Below are 24,637 nucleotides of genomic sequence, written 5' to 3'. Positions count from 1 at the left end.
TCTCATTCTGATATGCACAGGATATATCTGCCGCTAAAGGCCAACTGTCACTTTGCCTGTTAACATATCTGGGGTGGTTTTGTGACACAGAGGCTCGCCTGGTTTGCTGCAAGGCAGTCCTTTTCATGCTCGGTGATGGTCTATTTCCAGCAAAAGAAAGCGACTCTGCGCCAGAGAAAATGTTGTAGTAAAATAGTAGCATTGCAGTGTATCCGCATCATAGATTTGGTGTGGAAGAGGAATTACGCCACGCTAGGGCATGCGTACCCTGTGCTGAAATAGCCGTTCTAGGTGAGCTGCGTCTGTTAGCATGCCCAGGTATGAACATGCACCTACTCTCTTAACGCCAGGGCCAGAACCATGGTAAAGCACAGGTTTTGCTAGTGAGGTGCTAGTTCTTTTTTCATCTTCAGCAGAGGCATAGATCTTGTAGGCAAGGTTTTAGCCACATCCATGGGCTAAATTTGCAGTTACCAGAGCCATATAGTGGTGTGGATATGCATATACATCTCTCCCCCGGAGAAATCCAAGTGGAATTCTGCTATCTAGCACGAACCATGGGACGTTTGCGCAGGACACAGGTACATGTGGGCCCATGGTGAGGAAGGCACATCTAGTGAGACAAAACTCAGACGAAGGAGGTATGTGAGGAAGGATGTGCTGATGAGCCATTCTCACTTGTCATGTTAATTTTGCTTTGACTCAGGCTCGCTTGATTTCCTCATGATTTATAAATGGTCTTAATTACAGTGCTGAAGAATGGAAGACAATGTGTCCTTTCTAACAGAAACAGATGCTGCCCCATCTCACTGCCGCTAACGTGATTTATTTTAAAAATCTGTTTCTCTTCAGGTCAGCGTCGCCACCCCAAAACAAAAACCAAAAGTCCCATTCTGCTTTGGTGAGTGTAACATATGATGGCGGGGGAAAGCACCAAAATGCCCAGCGCTCACATAATGACAGGTCTCTGACGGGAGGACTGGATGGTTAGGTGCTGTTATAAACCATGAGAATTCATAAACAGCAATTATCCCTGGGCCTTCTTTGTTCATTAGTATATGGTGTTCCAGAAGTGTGAGATACTGCGTGTTGCTGGAAGGATGTTTTCAGAGAGGGTGAAATTCGCACTTGTACAGCGCAGTCAGCACAAAGGACTATGCACCACTTAAGTCCCTCTGAAACCCATAGGGCTAAATGGTGCCTTGATCCTTGTGCTGGCGTCTTCTGCACAGGGGTGGATTTCTCCCTTTGGGTGGGAGGGGACCTCGGTTTTTCCCTGTCCCCCCCAGTAGCCTGGATACTGTGGGTGGTTGTCTAGCCTGAGCAACCTTGTCCTAGTGCTTCTCTGCGCTAATGGAGGCTTCCCCCATATTCACCCTAATGCTGCAGTGCATTATACAATGTATTTTTCTGTGTGCCTGTAATTGCAAAGAAGAGGTGGTCTGGGATTGTTTTCCCTTCCCGGTGGCCCTCGGCTTTACCCAAGCCACAAAAGTTCCTCACTTTCATGAGCACTAAACTTACCTCAGAGTTAAAGCAGCAGAAACAACACCACCAGCACATACCTGTCTCAAAGGGCTTGGGGTGCGGCGGCGGGGGGGGGGGGGGTAGCGGGGTGCCACAATTTTCTATACTTGCATGCAGGGGACATGAATCAGTACCAAACCCAGAGCAGGTAGCATATTCCCACGCCATGACTGAGCTTGCTGCTTTGCTGTGCTGTGCTACAGAATCTCATGTGCCTAAAATATGGGGAGTGCTGTGGTTTAACTCCTTGGGACTCCGGACACCCCAGCACAGAGTGCATTGGCGGCAGGGCAGTGCAAGTGCAGATGGCTGACGTGAGGAGGCACGGGTCTCAACAAAACCTTGCGCAATTCAAAATGTCTCAAGGTTTTCAATGCAGAAATCCTATGAGGATGTTTCCTTTGACCCAGCTGCTGCAAGCCAGAAGGCCACACTAGCTGAGAAGTCAGGGGTGGAGAGGAGGGGATGCGTGTCCCAAGAGAGCTTTCCAGACTCCCATGGGACTCCTGTTCAGGATTTGATCTTCCTTTGATCGTTGCAGATGAAACTTAAAACTGTGGTTGTGACCACTGGCGGTCATAACAGCTCCCAGGGCACTTGTAAGCATGTTACCACGAATGCCCTGGTTAAATTCTAATTCAGATCATTCCATTCTCTCCCCCTAAATTCCCTCTGTGGTTTCAGTTGGATTGTGGTATTCTTCACAGCCAGTCCTGAACTGTTGTGTAGTGTGGCAATGTGCAGTTAAACAGCTGCCATACTCCACCCCAGAGGTGGCTGCAGCTCAGTGGTGGTTCCTGGCATATTTTCCAGTCAAGTGGTTGCAAGGCTGAAATAGGTAATGCTTGCAGGGTACTGTGGGGTTGGAAGTTGAGAGGTGCTGCTGATGTGCAAGGTATTCTTATTAATTAATTCTTATGAATTAATTCTTATGAATTAATTTAACCATGCTGAGCACTGATTGGGGTTCCCTCTCTTTTTTCCCCCCCTCTCTTTGATAGTTATCAATGCTTTATCTCAGCGGTATTTCTTACAAGCCAGCGATCAAAAGGACCTACAGGACTGGGTGGAGGCTCTGAACCGTGCCAGCAAGATTACGGTATGTTAACGCTGCTGTCACTGCTTTCTCCACTTCCCTGTTGGGCAGTGGGGCTGTCCGAGAAATGTTTGGAAAAGCCGTATTTAACTTCTTGCTCTGACCTCATCCCCCATCTCCTTTCTGCAACCTGCTCAAAGGTAATGGTTGAGTCTGGCCAGAAACGGGCTGCTCCCGGGGCCAGCTGTGCTCTGAGGCTGAGCCGCTCTTGATGTGGCATTAGCACTGCTGGCTCTGCAGGAAATTCCTACTCAGATTTTTGAGTCTGTCATGTTTTAATTAATGCTGAGGTTGTGATTCACAGCCACAAAACCAGGAAAGGAGTTGAAACCCTGCTCTCAGCTAGCTGCTGCTCTGTCCTTCAGTCCCCTTGGGAGCTGCTCTGATCTATCCACATTCAGCATCGTGCGGCTCTGTGCTATAAAGCAATCGTGATGCCATTGGCTCCTGAGCTCCCTCAGCTCCCATTGGAAGGAATGGGACTGCTGCAACTTCCCAGGCAGTACAGAGAAGTTGACACTCTGCATGCTTAGTTGCTGCTTTGCAAGTTTTAATGACTTGCATGATTTTAATTGAAGAAAGAAAATACTCCAAGAAAAGGGGCTGATCTTTTGGTTATGAAGCTTCCTAAAGAGATTTTAGAGCTGGAAAAAGACACAGCACCTAAGTTCTAAGCTCAGCACCCACAATGTGGGCCAGAATTTCAGAAGTCCTTAGGACCAGTAGCTACCATTGAAAACTATAGTAAGTGAGCTATTCTGCAAATCTGGCCTCAGATGAGTGATCTCTGTGGCTTCTTTTCTTCTCTGGTAACTTAAATCTGGAGAGATTTTTATATTTATAAACAAAGATAAAATAAATTCACTTCCCGTATTCCCAGGCACAGCTGCTGCGTGTGACCATGATTAAACCCTTGGAAAAGAGAAGCTTCTAATGGAGATAGGCACTTTCTGGTGCCACTGTGTTAATGTAATTATTGAAGCCTGGGATCCGTGTGTAACTGATTTCTTGCTGCTGCTATCAAAGGGTTTATTTCTTGTGCTAAAGTAATTTGCTTATTCAGTTTTTCTCCTTCCTGGTACGGTTGGTCTCATGAGATTTGACACAGCAAACGCTTTGTATTGTGGGACACAGTAAGGGAGAGAATGTGACTGGACATGTCTCTGTCTTTCCCTCTCATATACCAGTGCATTTATATAGCCATAAGTTAACAGTGGCCCAGTGACTCCTGGTTTGTCTTCTCCTTGGCTGTTTAATGCTCCTTACAATGAGAGATGCTGCCTGTCCCTGTTGTTGATGGTAATTTAAGCATAAAAGTGAACCGGAATGATAGAGCTGTCCGTATACAGTCTATTTAGTGTTCGGTTTGTAGAAATGGGCTGGTGAAATGTCTGTTCTGATTAAGGTTCTTGAAGCTTGACTCATCATGGGACATCCCAGAACCTAACAGATCCATTGAAGGAGTCATATGATTTTAAAAGGATGAATTGAAGGACTCGAGATACCTAATGGTCACAGTGCTAGATGGATTTTACTGCCTCATACACTGATGTCTATTGCCTAGATTTTTATAAATCATGTATCAAGATGAATGATGTTGAACAAGTTAAGCAGTGATCTTTAGCACAGAACTCTCTTCTCCAAGCATCAATTGATCATGTGGTGTGCTATACATCTACAATATTGCAGTATAATAAAATGCAAAGGATTTCATTTTCCAAAGGGCTGGAGCCTGGCCTGCCTCTTGCTGGTGTGCATTGCACTTGCCTTTTTGTACCTGCAAGTGAACTGAGGATGCAAATCTGGGTCCCTGCAGCTGCCTGATGGAGGGTGAGCTGCTTGGCTGCACCTGCTCTGATTTGCACCTTCCACTCACTTCTGGGTGCAGGTTACACTTGTAAAAGCCCTAAATCAGCCCCAGAGGAATGGCAAATGCCCTGTTGGCAATGTCCTCCAAAGTGTGACAAGTAGAATATTAACTCTAGACTTGAAGGACACTGATATGTTTCTCCTTGTGCCTTACACTTTTGTCATTTGCACCTGTGGAAAGTTAATTTAAAATGCTACTGTTCTGATCTGAGAGAGCTTTACCTCCACTCTGCACTTCTTCTGCAGAGGTGTCAGTGAGGATACAAGGTGCTGGCCATTGGCGAATCGGGCCCCTAGTATGTGGCTTTTAGAAAGAATTGCATCTGTTTATTGCTGAAAGGAGCCTGTTTGATTTTTTAAACCCCTAAAACCCAAACTATTAAACGTTGGCTGGGCCTTCTTGGATCCTCTGGCGTGTCTAGATTGGCTAGTTGGCCTGCGTCACTCACTGGTTGACTGGGTCTTTAGTAGCTCAGCACATCAGACAAATCCAGCAGGGGAGTCTCCTGCCTTCTACAGGGCAGTTAGAAAGGACAGTGCTGCTAAAAATATTTGCAAGACTTTTGGGTGTGAGATTTGACCCACCTGCTCCCTCTGAATTTCCTTTCTCCCGTGTGCCTGTTCACACGGTCTGGCTTCTCTGGGCCATTTCCGTTACCAAGCTGCAATGTGGTCGGGTGCTGAGTAGAAACCTATAGCCGCTGAAAGACCAGATACAGTGAAAATGGGCAAGGGAATTAATGTGCTGCCTTTCCTAAGACCTGCAAATACATTGACCCAGACAGTGGGGTAGTGATCAATGGCTCCGTGTCTAGTTGGCAGCCGGTCTCAAGTGGAGTGCCCCAAGGGTCTGTCCGGAGCCGGTTTTGTTCAATATCTTCATAAATGATCTGGAGGATGGTGTGGATTGCACCCTCAGCAAGTTTGCAGATGACACTAAACTGGGAGGCGAGGTAGATACGCTGGAGGGTAGGGATAGGATACAGAGGGACCTAGACAAATTAGAGGATTGGGCCAAAAGAAATCTGATGAGGTTCAACAAGGACAAGTGCAGAGTCCTGCACTTAGGACGGAAGAATCCCATGCACCGCTACAGACTAGGGACTGAGTGGCTAGGCAGCAGCCCTGCAGAAAGGGGGGTTACAGTGGACAAGGGGTTACAGTGGACAAGAAGCTGGATATGAGTCAACAGTGTGCCCTTGTTGCCAAGAAGGCCAATGGCATTTTGGGATGTATAAGTAGGGGCATTGCCAGTAGATAGAGGGACGTGATCGTTCCCCTCTATTTGACATTGGTGAGGCCTCATCTGGAGTACTGTGTCCAGTTTTGGGCCCCAAACTACAAGAAGGATGTGGAAAAATTGGAAAGTGTCCAGCGGAGGGCAACAAAAATGATTAGGGGACTGGAACACATGACTTATGAGGAGAGGCTGAGGGAACTGGGATTGTTTAGTCTGCAGAAGAGAAGAATGAGGGGGGATTTGATAGCAACCTTCAACTACCTGAAAGGGGGTTCCAAAGAGGATGGATCTAGACTGTTCTCAGTGGTAGCAGATGACAGCAAGGAAGGAAGGATGGTCCAGCCCTTAGGGAGGTCCTCTTGGATTGAGAGACAGGTTCAGTTCCCTGCTCTCACAGACTTCATATGTGATCTTTGGCAAATCTCTCGGTTTCTCTTAGCCCTGTCTGTACAGTGGAGATCACAGCACTGCCCCGCTTCGCGGGAGTGGTGGGGGGGTGAGAGTATGTACAAGTTGCAGTGGGGGAGGTTTAGGTTGGATATTAGGAAAAACTTTTTCACTAGGAGGGTGGTGAAGCGCTGGAATGGGTTACCTAGGGATGTGGTGAAATCTCCTTCCTTTGAGGTTTTTAAGGTCAGGCTTGACAAAGCCCTGGCTGGGATGATTTAGTTGGGGATTGGTCCTGCTTTTGAGCAGGGGGTTGGACTAGATGATCTCCTGAGGTCCCTTCCAACCCTGATATTCTAGGATTCTGTGAGTGTATTGGGCTAGCTGGGCCCTTCATCTGGCATCGGAGCCGTGTGCCGAAACGCTAGCTCATCGGTTGTGCCAACAACAAACAGCATATGCCGCTTCTGCTTTCATTTCCGGGATCAATATGGCTACAAACTCATTTAGATGGGAGACCGGAAAGAGACCCCAGGAGACTGGTGCTCCAGCAATTCCAGACTAGTGTGCTGTGTAGAGTTTCTTTGTCCTGGCCCCATGGTACATACGCTCAGGTTGATGCACAGGGCTTAGCTGCCTTAGGTGGCAGAGGAATTCTGAAGTGCAGGATACAGAATTAGTCAGTGTGTGTCAATATTGTATTGAACATGCCAGAATAACCAGTTAAAGCACGTCTAGAGTCAGACGTTCTAAGAAAGGCTGTTTCCATTCTAAACCTCCCTTGGCACTTCAGCCCGGGGCTAGTATTTCCTTATTTCATAGTCTTTTGGAAGAGAGAGAGAGGTTTGTCTGTCCCAGCTAGGGTGTGGGGTGTAAAATTGCAAGCACGGCACCAGCATCTGGACAGCAGAGGCAGCCTGTCTAGAGAGAGCCGGCTTGCGAAGAGGCACCGTTCAGAAGGACCGTTATTAAGTAGGACAGGCTGCTCTCCTCTTTAATTGCCAGAAGCTGGGAATGGGTGACAGGGGTGGATCACTTGGTGATGACCTGCTCTGTTCATTCCCTCTGGGGCACCTGGCATTGGCCACTGTCGGAAGACAGGACACTGGGCTACATTGTTCTGACCCAGTATGACCGATCTTATGTTCTCAGACAAGCGAGTAGCCCTAGCCAGGAGCGCCGGGCTCCCCTGCGGGCTGAAGCATGAGATTCCAGTCCATGCTTCTCCCACTGTGAGGCCATTGCTTTTCTGCATTTGTCATGGTCCCGGCTGACTATCCTCAAAGCTGCTTAGGCCGCTGTAGCCTGGAACAGCTCAGTCACTTATGGGGAGGTTTTGAAAGGTGCAACTGCAGTTATGGGGAGAGATCCTGACTTTCAGTGGGATCTGGGCCCCTGACTGCCCTTTGCCATTGAAAATCTCCATCTTGATATGTATTGTGCAAAGCTTGATTTGTTACTTGCTTGTGGTTGCCAAAATATTTCTTCAGCACTCTACATGGGCAGCACTAAGCTAACCCTCACAGCAGGGAAGGAAGGATGGTCCAGCTCTTAGGGAGGTCCTCTTGGATTGAGAGACAGGTTCAGTTCCCTGCTCTCACACAGACTTCGTATGTGATCTTTGGCAAGTCACTTGGTTTCTCTTAGCCCTGTCTGTACAGTGGAGATCATAGCACTGCCCCGCCTCGCGGGGGTGGTGGTGGGGGTGAGAATACGTACATTAGAGACTCTGAGGTGCGTAGATACTGTCGTAGCTGGGGCAGTTACCTGCAGTAGATACCCTGGAGAGGTAGCTAATTATTTTTTCCATTTTGCAGATGAAAACGGACTCACAGGCTGATTGCTGTGAGCTGGCTTCGAACGGGCACCCCCTAGCAGCAGTGCATGCAGAGATTCAGGCCCCTACTATACGCTCCCTTTTCGTATGCATTGTGAAACCATTTCCGTTGGTTTGGCCATGTGTACCAGCTCCTCCGGCAGTGACGTGCACAGACCTTCTTGTCTGCACTCCCTTCTGCGATGCTTGAGAAGATGCAGACAGATGAAAGGCGGCATGTTGCGCAAGAGGTTCTGATCTGGCCCGTTGCTCGTCACGCCAGCGTGTTTGGCGGCCTGGTGCACAGGGTGACAACCGCAGAAAGTTCCGCCGGACCATGCTGCACAGGTGTACGTTGCTGAGGACATGCTGCACAGTGCTGGGCTCCTGCGGGTGTGGGAACCTTCTGCCTCGTTGCTTTCTGTCACAGCAGCTGTGCTGTTTCTGAAACAGGAAGCGATGGTGTGTTAAGATGGTCATGTTTCCTGTTCCCTACCACTGAAGGCTGGCTACTTCATTTGGTTAGCGAAGCCTGGCTTTTGAGAACTGCCTGGAGTTTACTGCTTGGATTATTACTCCAAAGATGAACTGGAGAAAATATGTTTGTCAGCAAAGCAGCAAAATGCTTTCTGTTGAGCCTTTTCATGCTGCAGATCTATGTCTGACCAGTGGATTGATTAGCTCAGCACTGAATCACTTTCTGTAGGCGACCGTAGCTGTCTGTTCTGGTCTGGCCAGGAAAGTCTTGGACTATTCACTCCTCTTCTCAGTCCTTATCTACACTCAAACTTGAGTCAGCTCAGTTAAACTGGTTCAGTTAAGCTGGTCCACACCCTTGTGTGGAGATGCTGTCATTTCTGGAGTGCTTTATTTCGGGCTAGCTTCTATCTGTTCCTAGTTGTCTTAAGCTAAACAAAAATAAGCCTGCTCTCAAACAAAAGAAGAGTGTCCACACAGCCTTTTACACCAGTTTAACTAACCTGGTTTTAAATCGCTCCTTAAGTAAAAATGATGTAACCATGTGTGTAGCTAAGCCCTTATTTTCAGGAGTGCAAATTTGCACACTGAATGCAAAGTACATGATGAGTCTAACGAGGGGAATAGCAGGAATATCCTCTGAGACTCTGTGTTTCTCAGCTCCGTGAGCTCGCTTCTGATATGAAAGCAATCCAGATAGTTGTACCTAGCCTGTACACAGCAACTGACGTGTTCAGAGCAGTGCACAGACCTTGACTAATTCATCCTCCCAACATCCCTGCTGCAAAGGTATGTTCATATTATCCATTTCCTACAGAAAGGGAAAATGAAGCACAGAGAAGTTAAGCAACTCGCCCCAGGTCACCGAGCAAGTCCGTGTCAGAGCAATGGTTAGAGCTCAGGAGTGCCTGTCTTCTTCCTGCCTGGAGCTCTTTCCTCTAGCCTGTGCTAGCAATCAAGAAACCTTCAAATCACATGCGGGGGAGGAGAACCATTCCCAGGACACCTGCACTGTCCCATGTCATTTTCCAGTAGCAACATCTTCTCCTTTGGCTTACAGTGCGTAGTGCAGTGTCTTTGTCCCGTCCCCTTGCTGTCGAGTGGGATGTTCTGCTCAGTCTGGGGGATGCTGAAGGCAAGGAATAATCATGCATGAGAATCAGGGGCTCTCCGGAGCCAAAAGGCCTGGAGGAGACCTTTGCCTGTGAAGGCACTTGACAAACTGGATACCGATATTGCAGCTCAGGGATCTGGATGCATTCCCTTCTCTCTCTGCAGTTTCTCTGCTGCCAGTGCTAGACCAGCTCTGCAGAGGAGAGCGATTGTTGACACAGATAACAAAACTGTTGCTGTAGAAATGGAGTTGTCTTGGGTTTGAGCCTCTTTCCTTTGGCACTATATACTTAGCACAGGTGGGTTAGTTCCCCCCCCGAACATACTGCCGAAGTGAACGGTGTGGGTAAATAGAGCGAAGGGCAGGTCAAAGGGCTGGATCCCTAGTGACTGAAAAGTCTCTGAGTAAGGCAGGTAACCCCGCCCCTCCCCCCAGCTCTGGGTATGTCTACACTGCAAAGGAAAACCCGCCGCACCACCACATCCCCGAGTCTGGGTCAATTGACTCGGGTTTGTGGGGCTAAAAATAGCCGTGTAGACGTTCCTGCTCCGAGTGGAGCCTGGGCTCTGAAGCCCGGCAAAGGCGGAGGGTCTTGTAGCCCAAGCAGGCGTGTCTGCACGGCTATTTTTAGCCCTGCAGCCCGAGTGCCGTGGGCTGGAGTCAGTTGACTCAGGCTCTGAGTCTCGGTGCTGCAGGGTTTTTTGCGGTAGAGACATACCCCATGTGAACTGGTTGGCAATTTCCTTTCGCCTGCACAGAGTTACCGCAGCCTGGTTCTCCCCTGCCCCACTGCTTGTGGTGTGACTCAGCCTGTGTGAAGTGTGGGTAAAACACAACCCAACTGGAAAGGGCACCTTTGACACATGCCTGACACAGAGTGCAGGCCAGTGAGGAAGCACACCCATTAGCTTCCATCCCAGTTAAGATGGGTGACCCACTTTGACCAGACCTGCTCCAGAGGGAGCCCCTTCTGGCATGTGGGGGCTCATGCACTGTTCAGAGAATCCATCCTGAGTTTACACCAGCTTGTGGTGACGAGCCTCTGATTTTAGCCAGAAAAATCCAAGGTTTCAGCTTCAGCCAGAGGGTTGTGGGCTGCGTCCAGCCTGCCCGGGGAGGATCCGTGAGCATTTGTGGCTGATTATGCCACACCCATTGGCAGACTGACAGAGCAGCCAGATTTGCAGTCTCATCTGCAACCAAAGGAAGAACAAGTAACTTTACATAGGAACATCCCTGAGTCTCAGGAGCTGGTTTGGGAAAGACCAATGACAACAGCAAGAGAAACAGGCCACGGACACGCAGGGAAATGCATGAGGGGGTGTGTGTGATTCCTGCCCAGATCCGTGCCCTTTCCCCAGGACATGGAGCGGGCTGTTCCCCCAACTGCAGTGGGAGTAGAGCGGCCTTGTCCTGCTGTTACCTCTTGCTGGTTAGTGGTGTGTCCGTGTTTGGGAGGGGATGATTCAGCGTGCTCGGAATACAAAGCTGGGTCCCAGCCGCTGCCTTGCCCGCTGCTGGGGTCACACCGCTGTAGATGTGCTGTCACCGACCTGCTTAGACTTGCAAAAGCTAATCGTTAAATCTGGCAGTAATGAGAGCAGGACAATTAAAGGAGCACAAATGCAGAGGGCTCCAGAGGCAGGTCACAGACTCGTGTCAGGTGATGTTTAATTATCCGCCACCTCTCTTCTTTCCTCGTGTCATCGGGCTCTCCTGCAAACTACCTGGGATGGAGCCACACCCTCATTAACCTTGATGTGGGGTGTCTTGGTGGTGGGGTTTAAAGGGGCACAGCTGTATTTGTACAGGAGAATGGACAGGCCAGTGTCCCAGTTGCAGACCCTAAGCCGAAACCTGCTAAGTCTTCATTTCTACCAGGATGGGTGGTTTGGGGCTAGATTTGACTCCCCCATTTCTGTCGTTCACAGGTGCCAAAGAGTGGTAGTTTGCCCCCAGCCACAGAGATTACAAAGCCCCCCATTGCACCCCAAGCCCAGGAGAAGAAACCGCAGGTGGCCTACAAAACGGAGATCATTGGAGGGGTGGTTGTGCACACACCTATCTCTGTCAATCAGGTAAGCTGGGCGTGTCTGCGTTGCATTGCTTTGGCAGAGTGTGCCTCTGGCTCGTGCTAGCAGAGAATGTTCTGAAATGTGCATTCAGTTGGGAGGAACCAGAATGTGCCCTGTGAGGATGGCGGCATCGGCAACCTCTGTGATAAAAATCCCGATCAGTCAGTCATTGTCCCCCCACCCCCCAAATTATAAGCTTGGCTTAAAAATCATCAACGTTTAAAAACAAACTTCAGGTGCCTATTCTTTGCCCCCTGGTTTCTTAGCCTTAGGGTTCTGTTGGTTCTCATTTTGCAGCTTTTTCTCTGGCAACCCAGAGGGCTAGAAGCTTCTTTTTCTTTCCTTTTTATAAAAGAAAGCTGAGATTCTCGCGAGTCCAGGGGCCTGGGGCTCTAAGAAAAGCACCACGTACTGCAAGTCTCACGATAAAATCACAAGAGTTGGCAATTTGGGGACGGTGAATAGAAACGATCTGTAGTTTAACTTTCGCTCCTTGCCTTTCTGTCTCCAAGCAGTGGAAATGAAATACTCTTGGTACCAGCACAATGCTCTGGGACTGTAGCGTCTCACTGGCTCGAAGGAGCAATTCTTGAGGGATGTAAGGGGGAAAAGCTGGCAGTTCTCTGCACACTTAGCAGGGTGATGAAATTTATACCACATTCTGCTCTTTGATTTTCCTGTATTTAACTGTTGGGGAGGCTTCCAGCTGTATGCTTGACCCATGTCTGTGCCATTGACTGGGTCTCTGCTTCATCATTTTTATGTCCTAGCTTCTGCCTCTCATCATTTCTCTACCAGACATAACAGAGACCTATGAAACAACTGTGTGTGATTAACGTGGTATGAGGGATAAACAGTCTTGGGATGAAATGCAGGGTCCTTGCTGCTTAGCTAGCATGTGTTTGAGCAGGAAATGCAATATTCCTGCCTATTTCCTCTTCCAATTCCTTCCTAATACAGTCCGCAAAGCTCTGCTGAAAACCAGGCCAACAAGCATTGCATCTGTTTTCTTCTACAAGCTGTTCCCATCCTGCCTTTCGCAGAATAAACACTACTCAGGTGTGTAGTTAACTGCAACAAATTATACCTGGATCCCAACCTTTTAAGTGACAAATACTATCCATCATCTACCAGAGGTGGGAAACCCGCATTGATTATTGTTCGTTTTTAAGTGCCTGTCTGAGCCCCCGAACTATGAAGCAATACAGCAAGTGGGGGAATATCTTTTAATACACAGAGACAACAGACTGCAAGCGAGGCCGCTTTGTATAGTAACTCACACGCTACAACAGTAAAGCTTGTGCATGAGGCCCACAACAAATAACCACCTAGAGCCCCAGGTGCCCCCACTCCATCCCAGTGCTTCTCCCAGGATCTTGCAGCAAGTCCTAAGGGTAATACATCTGGTTTCCAGGGGTCCAAGTTGAGGATCCTTCACAAAAAACACCTTCCCTCTCAAACCAGGGGACTGTTGGCTCACGCGCCTCGCCCCATTGCATCTGTTTTGAGCCCAAACCATTTAAGTCTTTATAGGCCAAGAACACCTCAGATCACTCCTGGAAACTGATAGGCAGCTGGGGCAGATTCTGGAGCAACAGTGTCACATGAGCTGCATGAAGTGCGGCTAGGCAGGCATATGTCGGGATGAAATCTGGTCGTTGGCATATACCTAGAGCCCTTCCAGGGTGTGGTAAAATCTCTTGCCGTCCTGGGACAGGGGCACGCAGAGCAGAATGTGACACAGGAAATCGGTGGCAGGGCTGATGTCTCAACACCTAGATACTATGGTGACCGGCATTCCAGAAACGCCTCAGGGAGATGGGTTTAGCTGAAAAGTGTGACCAGAAAGTCCCTGATGGACTATGTGTCTAAGCAGCCTCAGTAACGCAGCCTAAATCAGCAGTTCTTCACACTGAGTGGCAGGTGCTTCAGACAGTACCAAACTGGGGACTTAAATCACACCCCTTTGGTCTGCTTGCCGTCTCTCTCGCACACGTGTGTCTGGGGAGCTGCACGTTCTGGTGCGAGCCAGTAACTTTTTCACCCAGAATTTAGTATGAACCCTTCAAATGTGCAACTTGCTCCAGTTTTCAGAGGTGAGGCAGAACTTGGTGCTAAATTGGAGGCATTTCCAGTGACTGAACTTCAGTGTGGTTGTTGAGGGAGGATCTTGAGTGTCGTTGCTTCGGTTTAACCCATTATGTGACATCTGTTGCCTGGGGAATCTGTCTGGAACATATCTCTGAGTCTGACATTTAGGCTCTGAGCTGTCTGGGCAAGAGGCAGGAGGCTGTCTGACCTTCTCTGAAGTAACACAGTCTGATTACACACTTCCCCTATTGGTGGAATTGATTTGCACTTTCAGTTCAGGAAACCAGGTCTGTGCCTGTGAAACCTTCCCACTCAGGGTTTATAAATAGCTGCACACAGCACTTCGCTCTGGCTCCAAAGTGCAGTGAGCCAAAAGGGGTTTATGGAGCCACATGCAAAGCTGCAAACTGCCTCAGCTTTCATGCCCCTTAGCTGTGGCCTGCTCTCTGTCTCAATTCCCCACTTCTTCAAGGCCCACAGAAGATCAGAGCCAGATCACCTGCCTGGTTCCACTAGCTCCAGCTGCTGCTCTCCAGAACAGCAGCTGGGAGATGCCACAGAAGGTGCGGAGATCCCCCTTTCTCCAGTAGTCCCACTCTCCCTTTCCCTTGACGCCTGGGAGGGGCATGTGCATGACCATCGGCAACTTCCACCTTCTGGTGTTTTGACAGCCTAATTCAGCTCTTATCAGTCACATGCCTAAAAATAGAATGGAGATTTAAGTCACTGCGGTGTTCTCCTTGGCAGGCGTTTTTAACTCTTCCCTGGCCATACAGATGTGCACATGTGCAGGATTGGAGCATAGGAATTGCCAGGGTTGGATCAGACCCATGATCCATCTAGATCAGTAGCCTGTCTCTGATAGTGCGAACACTAGCTCCTTCAGAAGAAGGTGCAAGAGACCTGACGGGCAATTATGGGATAAAGCAGGGTTTTGGGTTTTTTAATCCTAACTCAACATGTATGTTCTCATTATCCATGTACATGTCTAAGGGAGACTGCTGGCAGGAAGTAGCAGAGCAAGACAATTGTACAGCTCCATCCTGTGTGAATAGGCACTCGAACTATTCAGCTTATCAGAGAGAAGGTTAAGATGTGACTTGATTGTGGTCTAGTACCTCCCAGGAGAGAAGATTTGTGATAGCAAAGGGATCTTTAATTTAGAAGACAAAGACAGGAAAAGATCCAGTGGCTGGAAATTGAAACTAGACAAATTCAGACCAGAAATAAGGTGCAAATTTTTAACAGGGAGGGTAAATGACCGTTGGGGCAGCTCACCTCAGGATGTGGTGGATTCTTCATCACTTTAAGTCCAAGTTGCTTGGTTCTCTAAGAGAGATGCTCTGACTCAAATTAGGAGTCGCTGGATGAGGGTCTCTGGCCTGTGTTCTGCAGGAGGTCAGACCAGATGATCTAATGGTCCCGTCTAGCCTTAAATTCTATGAATCTATATGTTTCCAGGGGGGTGTTTTCACCTCCCATTTTGAAGCAGTTCCTCCTATCCCAGTCCCTGTTTGTGTGTGGGGCTCGCTACCTGAGTGGAGCAGCTCTATAGGGAGATGTATTTCACCGTTTCTAGGAAGGTAGGAGAGTGTTCAATTCAAAGGACCACTTTCATCCTTCCTACCGTGTCTTTAGGACTGCTGTTGGGATGAGCGCTGGCCTGCTGGTTAGAACACCAGCCCGGTAGTCAAAAGACATGGGTGATGTTCCTGGCTGCACCATTGATCTTAGGTGCTGTGACCTTTGTTGTGTCCCTTCCTAGGTCTTTGCCAGTTTCCCAGCCTGTGAAAATGGGGATAATGCTCTTGAGCATCCTGGGTGCTGATCCTCACTGCAGGGGCTTGCACTGGGAGGCATTTCCATTTTTTAAGTGCTTTGAGACCTGGGGATGGAAGGCGCTAGAGAACTGCAGAAGTTTATGAGAGATTTCCTCTGGAACGTGGGGTTTTAGCCTTGGTGTCTCCTGTGCCTCCACCAGGACACCAGAAAACAGGCACAGAAAGGCAACTGGCCCCACACTCGCTCAGCAAGTCTGGTACCACTTTCCGTGCAAAACCCCCATGCTAGCTTCGTGCGAATGGCTGCTCCGGGCTTACACTGAGAACAAGCCTGTCCCTAGACACAGTGGCATTTGGCTCCCTGAGGGTGGCAGCTCCCTTTGACTCCCACTCACTGGGAATATTTGGAGGCTGGTGCAGAGGAATCCCCAGGGCTGGCAGCTGAGGCTCTTGGTGTATGCACCTTGCACTGTGCTCCCTGAGCACCGAGTCCTTGGCAGAAAGCCCAGGCCCTCCCCGCACGCTTTCCGTTTGGCTGCAGTCCAGGCTGAGAATCCAAGGGGAGGTTTCCAGGCCCAGCTGCAGCAGCTTTGACGCCCTGCCTGGGTTTCTGACTCTGCTTTGCTTCCTTGCCCAAGTCTCATTTTTCATCCCTGTTCTGGGAAGCTCTTGTCTGTGTCTACAGGTTTCCCTGCAAGGCTCTGGCGGGCCCCAGCCGGGGGCATCCTGGTGAAGCCCTGATACCCGGGGAGAAAGAACCGAGCCTTCTTTCTGGCTCAGTGTTTCCCCTGGCTCCTCGTTGCGGCCCGGTGGCTGCGAGCCAGTGGTTCCCCTCCGCCTGGCACTGACACTAAGCTGCTTTGTGGAGTGCAGAGGGAGCCTGTAGCCTGCGTGAGCAGGGCAGCAGCAGCTGGGCACACAATGGTGCTGTGTATTCTGGCCTCTTGTCACTTGGGAGTCAAGCTTACTGTCTGTTAAAAACAAATCAGCAGCAGTTAAGTCGGCACCCTGCCATGTGATTTATGTGGCAAGTGAATGCTGGTCTGCTCTCCCATGTGAGGGGGTGGGGGTTTGCTTTTGGGTTAGTTTGTTCTCCAGCAAAAGCCTAAATCTCCATCCACAGCCTCTGTTTGCTTTAGAGTCGCTTTCGCTCTGCAGAGGGGGTTGAGGGAAGGATGCCAGCTGCTGAGTTGTTTTCTGCATTTCTGATGCTGCCCTTGGTGAAATGGCCTTTCCTCCCCTTCCTTCATGGCCTCTCTGCCTTGCCTCAGGTGCAGCTTTGTGACTCCAGGCAGGAGGAAAGGAGAGTCCTGGCCTCATTGATAGGAGGGATGGAAAGGCCTTGCTCCTGTCTGGCCCATTTCTCTGGGAGTCAGTGAAGGATTGCTCCTTACAGCCTAACCTCTGGGGAAATGTCTTCCCTAGTTTAATGTCCCTAACGATGCACCTTCCATCCTTCCCTCTGCTCCGCCCTTCTCCAAACACCAAGTGCTGCAATGCATGGCAAAGGACCTGTATGAATCCAAGTGATGGGGGTGTGGGGCTGCTGCTCTCCTGCTGTGAAAGCGTCTCTCCCTCCTACCAGCCAGGTGGGCTGCAGAGCACCCTGCCTGGCTCAGGGGTGCACGGAAGGGAGTGAAGGGCTGGCTTGGGCACAAGTTGCTTTATTTTGATTGATTTAGTTTGGTCCTGGAAAAATCAAAGTCTTGTCATGGAGGGTGGGCGAAAGTGCACAGCGGAGGGTGAGAGATCGGGGCATGTTGTCTGGTTAACCGCACCGGTCCTCTTCACCAGCGTGAATGCCATATAAGGACAACCCGAGCGAGCCCTGCAAGCCAACTGGTAAGAGCCAGGGGCCGCTGCTCTAACAATTCACTAACCTCAAACTTGTGCTGAAAGGAGGGGGATGGGGGGAGAGAGAGAGAGAGAGACGTGCACAGTGGTTACATTTTATCCCCCCCCCCCGCCCCCTTCCTCCTCAGTTCTGCCTTACGAAGGAGGCAGGAGGGGCTGGGCTGAGTGCCTGTTTCTTCGGGGTTATATAATGAGGGCAGAGTAACAATGGCACGGCAGCAGGCAGTGGAAAACGTGTCTGTCTGCTGACTTCTACCACGTTTTTCCGCCCTTTGAGTCTCCCAGGAAGTACCTATCCGGGCCCCTCCCAGCCCCGGACAAGCACGGCGAAGGGGGGCGGCTGGAGGCTGCTGGAGCTGGGCTCCCTTCCCGCCAGCTGCGCGATTGCCCTGGTGTTGCTGTTGTGTGGGATGTGCTGCAGGTAAACCACAGAGCACAGGAACGCTACGGCCGGTTTGACCGAGTGTCCTGACGCTGCTCTAAGGACCAGCAAGAGCCCACGGGGGCTGGGCTGACGTGCCCCATCCATCAGTCTCTTCTGAGTGGGGCCCGCGGCCGTGTCAGAGTCCCAGCCTGGCAGCTGCAACAGGATGTGCTTTCTCTGCTCCGGGCCCCTTTGCGTCTGCTCCTGTGAGCTGTCTGGCAGCGAGATTCCTGCTGGGCTGGTGAGCAGGGCACCTGCTGGCAAATGGCAGGGACAGCTGCAGGATGAGCGTCTGTATGTGCAGCTCTGTGATCCCAGCTCACCCGATGCTGGGCTGGTGGCTGGTCCAGCTAAGGAGCAGGGGTTGGAATGGGCCTGCTGTCCCTGTGTGCCAGGGGCTGAGGAGGGCCCTTTAGGAAAGGAACGACATCCAGTGCAGGACAGCAGATTCCAGTCCTCTGAATCCCCAGTGTTACTTTCCGGGGGCTGGGAGAGGCCCAGGGTGCTGCACATTTGTGTCAGATGCCTGCAGTGCACCCAGAGATGAGATGAGGCCTGACAGAGACCCCGGCCTGCTGAGACTGAGCTCTGCGTGAGAGAGATTTGGTTTGGTGCAGCAGGATGGGTGTCCCATATTGCGCCAATGATCTTGCAACATGCAGACTGCAGCAGCCGCCCCTGGGCAGCCCCTGCTCTGAGTGACATTGCTGGGTGCAAATAAACCCCGTGCACTCGCGCGTGGTGCTGGCTGCATTGTACGGATTCAGAGTTTAAGGCCAGGAGGGATCATTAGATCATCTAGGCTGACTCTCCAGTATAACACAGGCCATAGAATTTCATCCGGTTATCCCTGTACTGAGCCCGATAACGTGTTTGGCTGAAGCAAACATGGCCTGGATGCCCTTCTGCAAGACATTGAGAGGTGGAGAATGCACCACTTCTCTCAGTGGTTTGTCCCTCACTTAACAATGTGTGCCTAATTTATCATTTGAATTTGTCTGGCTTCAGCTTCTGGCCAGTGGTTCTTGTTTTGCCTTTCTCTGCAGTACTGGTCTCACCAACACCGTATGCAGAGGTCAAATCAGCTCCCTGCTCCTACTCCTTAGCACTCAAGAAAGGGATCTGGGAGGCCGTGTGGATAGTTCTCTGAAAACATCCACTCAATGTGCAGCGGCCGTCAAAAAAGCAAACAGAATGTTAGGAACCATTAGGAAAGAAAATACCGTAATGCCACTATATAAATCCATGGTGTGCCCACACCTGGAATACTGTGTGCAGTTCTGGTCGCCCTGTTTCAAAAAAGATATATTAGAATTGGAAAAGGTATAGAGAAGAGCAACAAAACAGCTTCCATATGAGGAGAGATTTAAAAGACTGGGACTGTTCAGTTTAGAAAAGAGTTGATTAAGGGGGGATATGATAGAGGTTTATAAAATCATGAATGAGGTGGAGAAAGTGAATAAGGAAGTGTTATTTACCTCTCCACATAACACAAGAATAAGGGGTCACCCAATTAAATTAATAGACATCAGCTTTAAAACAAACAAAAGGCAGTACTTTTTCCACAAAACACACAGTTAACCTGTGGAACTCATTGCCAGGGGATGTTGCCAAAATTATAGTGGGGTTCAAAAAAGAACTGGATTCAAGTTCATGGAGGATAGGTCCATCAAAGGCTATTAGCCAAGATGGTCAGGGATACAACCTACTGCTCTGGGTGTCCCGAGCCCCTGACAGCCAGAAGCTGGGAATGGGCGACAGGGGATGTATCACTTGATGATTCCCTGTTCTGTTCCTTCCCTCTGGGGCACCTGGCACTGGCCACTGTCGGAAGACAGGATGCTGGTCTAGATGGACCTTTTGTCTGACCCAGTGTGGCCGTTCTTATGTTCAATCTTTGCGTCATCCACAGATTTTATTAGCAGTGACTTTATTTTCACTTCCAGATCACTAGTAAAAAGGTGAAATAGCTTTGGGCCTAGCACTGGCCTCTGCAGAGCCCCACTAGAAACCCCCCCATTTGAAGCTGATTAATTGACAACAACTACATTTTGAGATCTGTCAATTAGCCCGTTCTTCGTCCATGTAAAGTGCGCGTCATATGAGTGCGTCCTGCTAGCGTTTGACTCCGCATGTTCTGTGGGACTAAGGCCAGCTCCTTGGTGTTGCTCTGTGTTGGATTTCCCAAGCTGCGGCGTGCCGACCAGGATCCCAACCCCCGAGGCCAAGGTTTGCGGAGCTTGTGCATTTTTTTTTTTTTTTTCACTTCTGAAAATCAGGGCACTTGCAAACGTTGCTCTCGTGTTTGCATGGGGCAGGTGTGGTGTTCAGCTGGGCTAATAAAATGTCATTTGTTTGTGGCAGGGGGCAGGCGTAGATTAGAGGGTGGGCTGCTAAATTCATTCGGCTGTTCTGCCAGGCTCAAGCATGCATGTGCCGTCCGCTCTCCCGTCCACAGGCTGTTTGCAGGTTTCCAAGTATTGTTTTCTTTTTTGTTTCAGAATGGAGGGGAAGGAGCAGACGGAGGCGACTTGGCCACTCACCCTCTTCTGAGACGCTCCCAGAGCTACATACCCACCTCTGCCTCCAAGCCATCCACAGGGCCACCCGTCCTCAAAAGTGGCTACTGTGTGAAGCAGGGGAATGTGGTGAGTGCGTGCTGCAGAGTCGCACTGAGTCCTTCATGGAGCAGAGCAGTGCGGGGGCTTGAAGGGGGCTTGATTTTATTGCTTCTGAGCCTCCTCTTGCTTCCCCCACAACACTGTGCCCAGAAGGGGAGCTTTTCACTTCTCGGGGTCCAAGGTGTCACATTGGCGTGAACAGTTCCTCTGCATAGGAGGAGGGAGTGGGGCCGTGTTGATGCAGCACAGGTCTTGGTGTCCGAGCAGTGATAGGTGATTTAGTACCCTGAGTTATGAGCTGCTAACTCTGAGCTTCCTGTTTCCTGGTGGAGCAGGCTTACAGCTTTCACCAGTGCTCATTCTTTGGAAGATGCGACCCCTAGGTTCTCAGGACCCATTTGTTTTTTCCGAGGAGCTGGGGAGGCTGGAACTCAACCCTGGAAGCATTAGGGACTGTTCTCTCTGTTTTTCAGAGGAAGAGCTGGAAACGCCGGTACTTTGCTCTTGACGACTTTACCATCAGTTATTTCAAGTGCGAGCAGGTAAGCAGCCCCCTCTTGCTCACAGTTCTCTGGGTGACCTTGTCCACTTGTCCCTCCGCTCATGGGTGTATTGGGCTTGGCATTTGCAAGGCTGCATTTTTGGCTTTTGTTAAAATCAATCAGCATTTTGAGCACAGAAAATATTGTGGGAGAAAACCCCACAATTGGGGCTAAAGCTGAGAACAGAGCCCACACGCTGCAGGAGTGCAGGGAGCAGGTGCAGCGGCTGGTCTTAGGGACAGGCAGGGGAGCTGTGCCTTTGACACAAACACGGCTCAAAGCTGGCTGTCGCGGGGGCTGTTCCTCTGCCTGAACCACCATGGAGTTCTGAGTCCTGTTTCTGCAAGCAAGAAACCCCACGCGGACGCGTGCACGCTCCCCTCCCAGCATACCCCCCGACACGCACCTACGCACACATGCTGGCATGCACCATCGCAGCTGTAACTGGCCATGGATGCATTTAGAGGACAAACTAGGAGAAGGCTTCTAACCATCACTGAGAGGAATGAGGTTCTGGAACAGCCTCCCAATAGCACTGAGGGCAAGTAATCAGTCTAGCTCTAAAATCCAGCTTGATAAGTTTACGGATGGGATTATATGACGGGGGTTGCTTGCGACAGCAGAGGCCTGGACTTAGTGACCCAGGCTGCACGCTCCACTGCGTGTACACTGCCGTGCCCCCTCACACCTGTGAGATGCCCATTGGACTCTCAAAGACTGGAGACAGACAGGAGAGGAGGGTGCTGAGCTAAGAATGGAAAGGGGGCGAATTCAATGCGATCCAACAGATTAAAAGAAACAAACGCAAAACCTTGCCGTGCTCCTCTGCTTTCCCCTTCTCAGTTGCTGTTCACTGGGTGCTGCGCCTGGGTTAGGGCTTGGGGGGGTGAGAGATGCTGCATGGAGCCGCCATTTGGGGATGCTCCCGCCCAGTGACCTCTCTCTTTATTCCAGCCAAGGGCCAGGATTCTGTCCATGGAGGCTTTGCTGAAGGTTGCTCTTAGGTCTCACAAAATTCCTGGGCACTAGAGTGGGCTCCCAGTGCCACCAGAGCAGCCCGCGAAGTTGATGCAGACCCACTGACTCTGTTCTGTCGTGTCTCCCCAGGACAAGGAGCCCTTGCGTTCGATCCTTCTCAAGGACGTCCTCAAGACCCACGAATGTCTAGTCAAATCCGGGTAATGTCTTTTCCTGCGCTTCTGTTGGATTCAGTCCCTGTAGAAGTGAAGTGGAGTGGTCACGAAAGGACTTTATCCTCAGAGGTGCTAGCCCGGGTGGGCCAACAGCCACGGCCCTGACGGTAGCTGTGTAGACATCGTGGCTCAGGCTGGAGCTCGGGCTCTGAAGTTGAGCCGGCGAGGGAGGAGGGGGCCTCCAAAGCCCGAGCTCCAGCCCGAGTCGTGATGTCTACACGGCTGTTTGGAGTGCAAGCTGGAGTCTGTCGACCCAGCTCTGAGCTGTGGATGGGCTAGTGGCTAGAGCCTTGCAGGGGCACTCGGGACACCAGGGTCCATTTTCTGGCTCTGCCACAGACTTCCTGAGTGATTTTGGGCAAGTCACGTAATTCCTCTGTGCCTCAGCTTCCCATCTGTCCGTGGAGGTGGTAGCAGTGCCCTGCTGCATAAGGTGGCTATGAGGGTGTGTGCTCAGATGCTGCACCATATGGCTGAGTAGCTGAAGCAATGCCGGTTTACATACCATGCTTGGTAAAGCGTGTTGGGATCTTTCTGAACACAAGGCACTTCAGAGACCTAAATCACTCTGACCACGGAGTGCTCAAGGGGTGTGAGAGGCTGGATCACAGGCCTCTCTCTCTCTCTCCAGCCAGGGCTGGAACAGATCACAGTGGCAGCCCTACCCCTGGAAAAGGGGTCCTGTGTTATCCTGGGCTGTTGCACCTGGTTTTGCAGCCTTGTTTCTTGCTGCTGTGCTGCTCTCGGGACCCATTTCTTCTCTTGCTCCTGGAGAGCCCCTGGCATTCTAAGAGCGTTTTAACAGTCAGAAATAATGGAAAACGCTTCCTCATGGCCAGGCATCCTGCGGTCCCATCTGCCTCTGCCCATGAGATGGTTGGCACTGCCCAAGCATGTCTGTCTGCTCTCTGAAGCTAGGAAGAGACCAAGTGTCAGGAGGATGAGGAGGGTGACATGGGGACCCTCTGAGTGGAGCAAGTAGGCAAGGAAAGAAGGGGAGACTAACGGAAAGTTAAGGAACAACGAGAGAGTCTGACCAATCCACAGTGGCCCATAGGGCTCCTTTGGGAGGACCGTACTAGGGTATGAGTGAGGACTGGTAGGTCCTAATCCCAACCCTGCCACTGACTCTCTGTGTGAGCATCAGGAAATCACCCCACCTCTGCGTGGCTCTGTTCCCCACCTGAAAAAGGGATGTGACGAAGAGGGGCACATAAGGGATGCAAAGGGCAGATTGTCGTTCAAGTTGCCACAGCTGAGTTCCCAGCCAGGGTTGTCACGACCTGCTTCTCCTCAGATCTTGTGTTCTCTGGTACCACTCAGATTCGTCCTTCCGTGTTTGAGTTACGCTGTGTCTCACTGGATTTCCCCAGTGGTCACGTTTCACAGCCTCCCCTGGGTCACAGGTCTGCTGCTGATCTCAGGCAGTTTTTCAGGGTTGGTTTGTGGCTGGGACCCAGGCCTTTCATAGAGGGCATCTTTCCAGTATGTAGCACCTCTAATTTTCCCTTTATTTCGTTTTCCTGTTATCCATCTGGAGTTGGGACCCAGCTCCCTGTGCTGGCCCGGATTGCTGGCCCAACCAAGTTACGCTGTATCTAGACATCCCATTTCAATTAGCACCTTTCATCTGAGGAATCCCATCTATTTACCTGGATGCTGGGACTCCCCTTTTCAGGAGGAGTGAATTTACGCCCTGCACATACAGAGGGTGGAGCTGCTCTGAGTTAACCCTTGTTAAGCAGAGTGCAGAGAGACCCTCTCCCGAGTGGAGCAGCCACCCACCCACTCAGGCTGCAACGATGGAATAAACTGCTGTTATGTTCAGGGAAGAGAGGTGGGTGCCCCTCTGGGGATCTAGAGTGGGGCTGCAGCTTCCCATATACATCCAAGGGGAGTCAGCGGTTGGCCAGAATTCATCCCCTCCCCCTCTGCCCTTGGAGCACTGAATTCGATGTATACCTGAGGACAGCAACTCTCCTAAACGGAGGATCATGGTCTGTTGTGGCAATGAACGGGGGCTCTGCAGACATGCAGTTACTGTTTGTGCATGAACTCCAAGCTTGGGTTTTACTTGCATTAGCCATGGGCTAATTTTTGCCCCACCTTATGCTGGCACAATCCTAGATCTTCACCAATATAGATGTTGCCACAGTTAAATTTGTGAGAGGGAAGCACAGTGCACTGGACACTGAATAACAGTATCTGTGTCCTTAATGAACTGAAGAAAGTACTCAGGACGCGAAGACCTCTATGCTGCTGGCAGGGACACGGGCAGCTAGGGTTACATGCAGACAAAGTACTCAGCGGGTGAGTGTCCTCTCCACCCAGACCTATCAAACATGGTTTGGTTTTCTTCATTCTCTTCTCCCTCCCATGTGCATCCCTGCCCCCCAGGGTCCTGTGATGGGCACTGCTTCTGAGTCATGTTCCTGGTTTACTGGTTTTTGATGCACTGGTTTTGAATGGACCCACATGATCAGATATGAAGAATTGATTGACCGTGATTTCAAAGGCAGGCTGCACAACA

The 24,637-nt window shown here is 50.5% G+C and overlaps 1 protein-coding gene across 3 annotated transcripts in view; it reads left to right on the top strand.

Annotated features, from left to right (window-relative positions):
- The window catches only part of PLEKHA2 (pleckstrin homology domain containing A2), a 55,955-nt gene that overhangs the window by 16,016 nt on the left and 15,302 nt on the right, over positions 1-24,637 (top strand). For 2 of the 3 annotated variants that reach the window (XM_075123515.1, XM_048829352.2), the window contains exons 4-9: positions 853-901; positions 2,529-2,626; positions 11,458-11,604; positions 20,253-20,399; positions 20,846-20,914; positions 22,022-22,092. In XM_075123515.1, the coding sequence (XP_074979616.1) occupies positions 853-901; positions 2,529-2,626; positions 11,458-11,604; positions 20,253-20,399; positions 20,846-20,914; positions 22,022-22,092 (581 nt within the window). The remainder of the gene's footprint in view (positions 1-852; positions 902-2,528; positions 2,627-11,457; positions 11,605-20,252; positions 20,400-20,845; positions 20,915-22,021; positions 22,093-24,637) is intronic. The other variant, XM_048829353.2, reaches the window with a different exon arrangement.

This window comes from Caretta caretta, chromosome 26 (genome assembly GCF_965140235.1).
Source record: "Caretta caretta isolate rCarCar2 chromosome 26, rCarCar1.hap1, whole genome shotgun sequence".
Taxonomy (NCBI): Eukaryota; Metazoa; Chordata; order Testudines; family Cheloniidae; genus Caretta; species Caretta caretta.
Note: the sequence above shows the minus strand (reverse complement) of the source record. Positions and strands in the feature narration are given on the sequence as shown.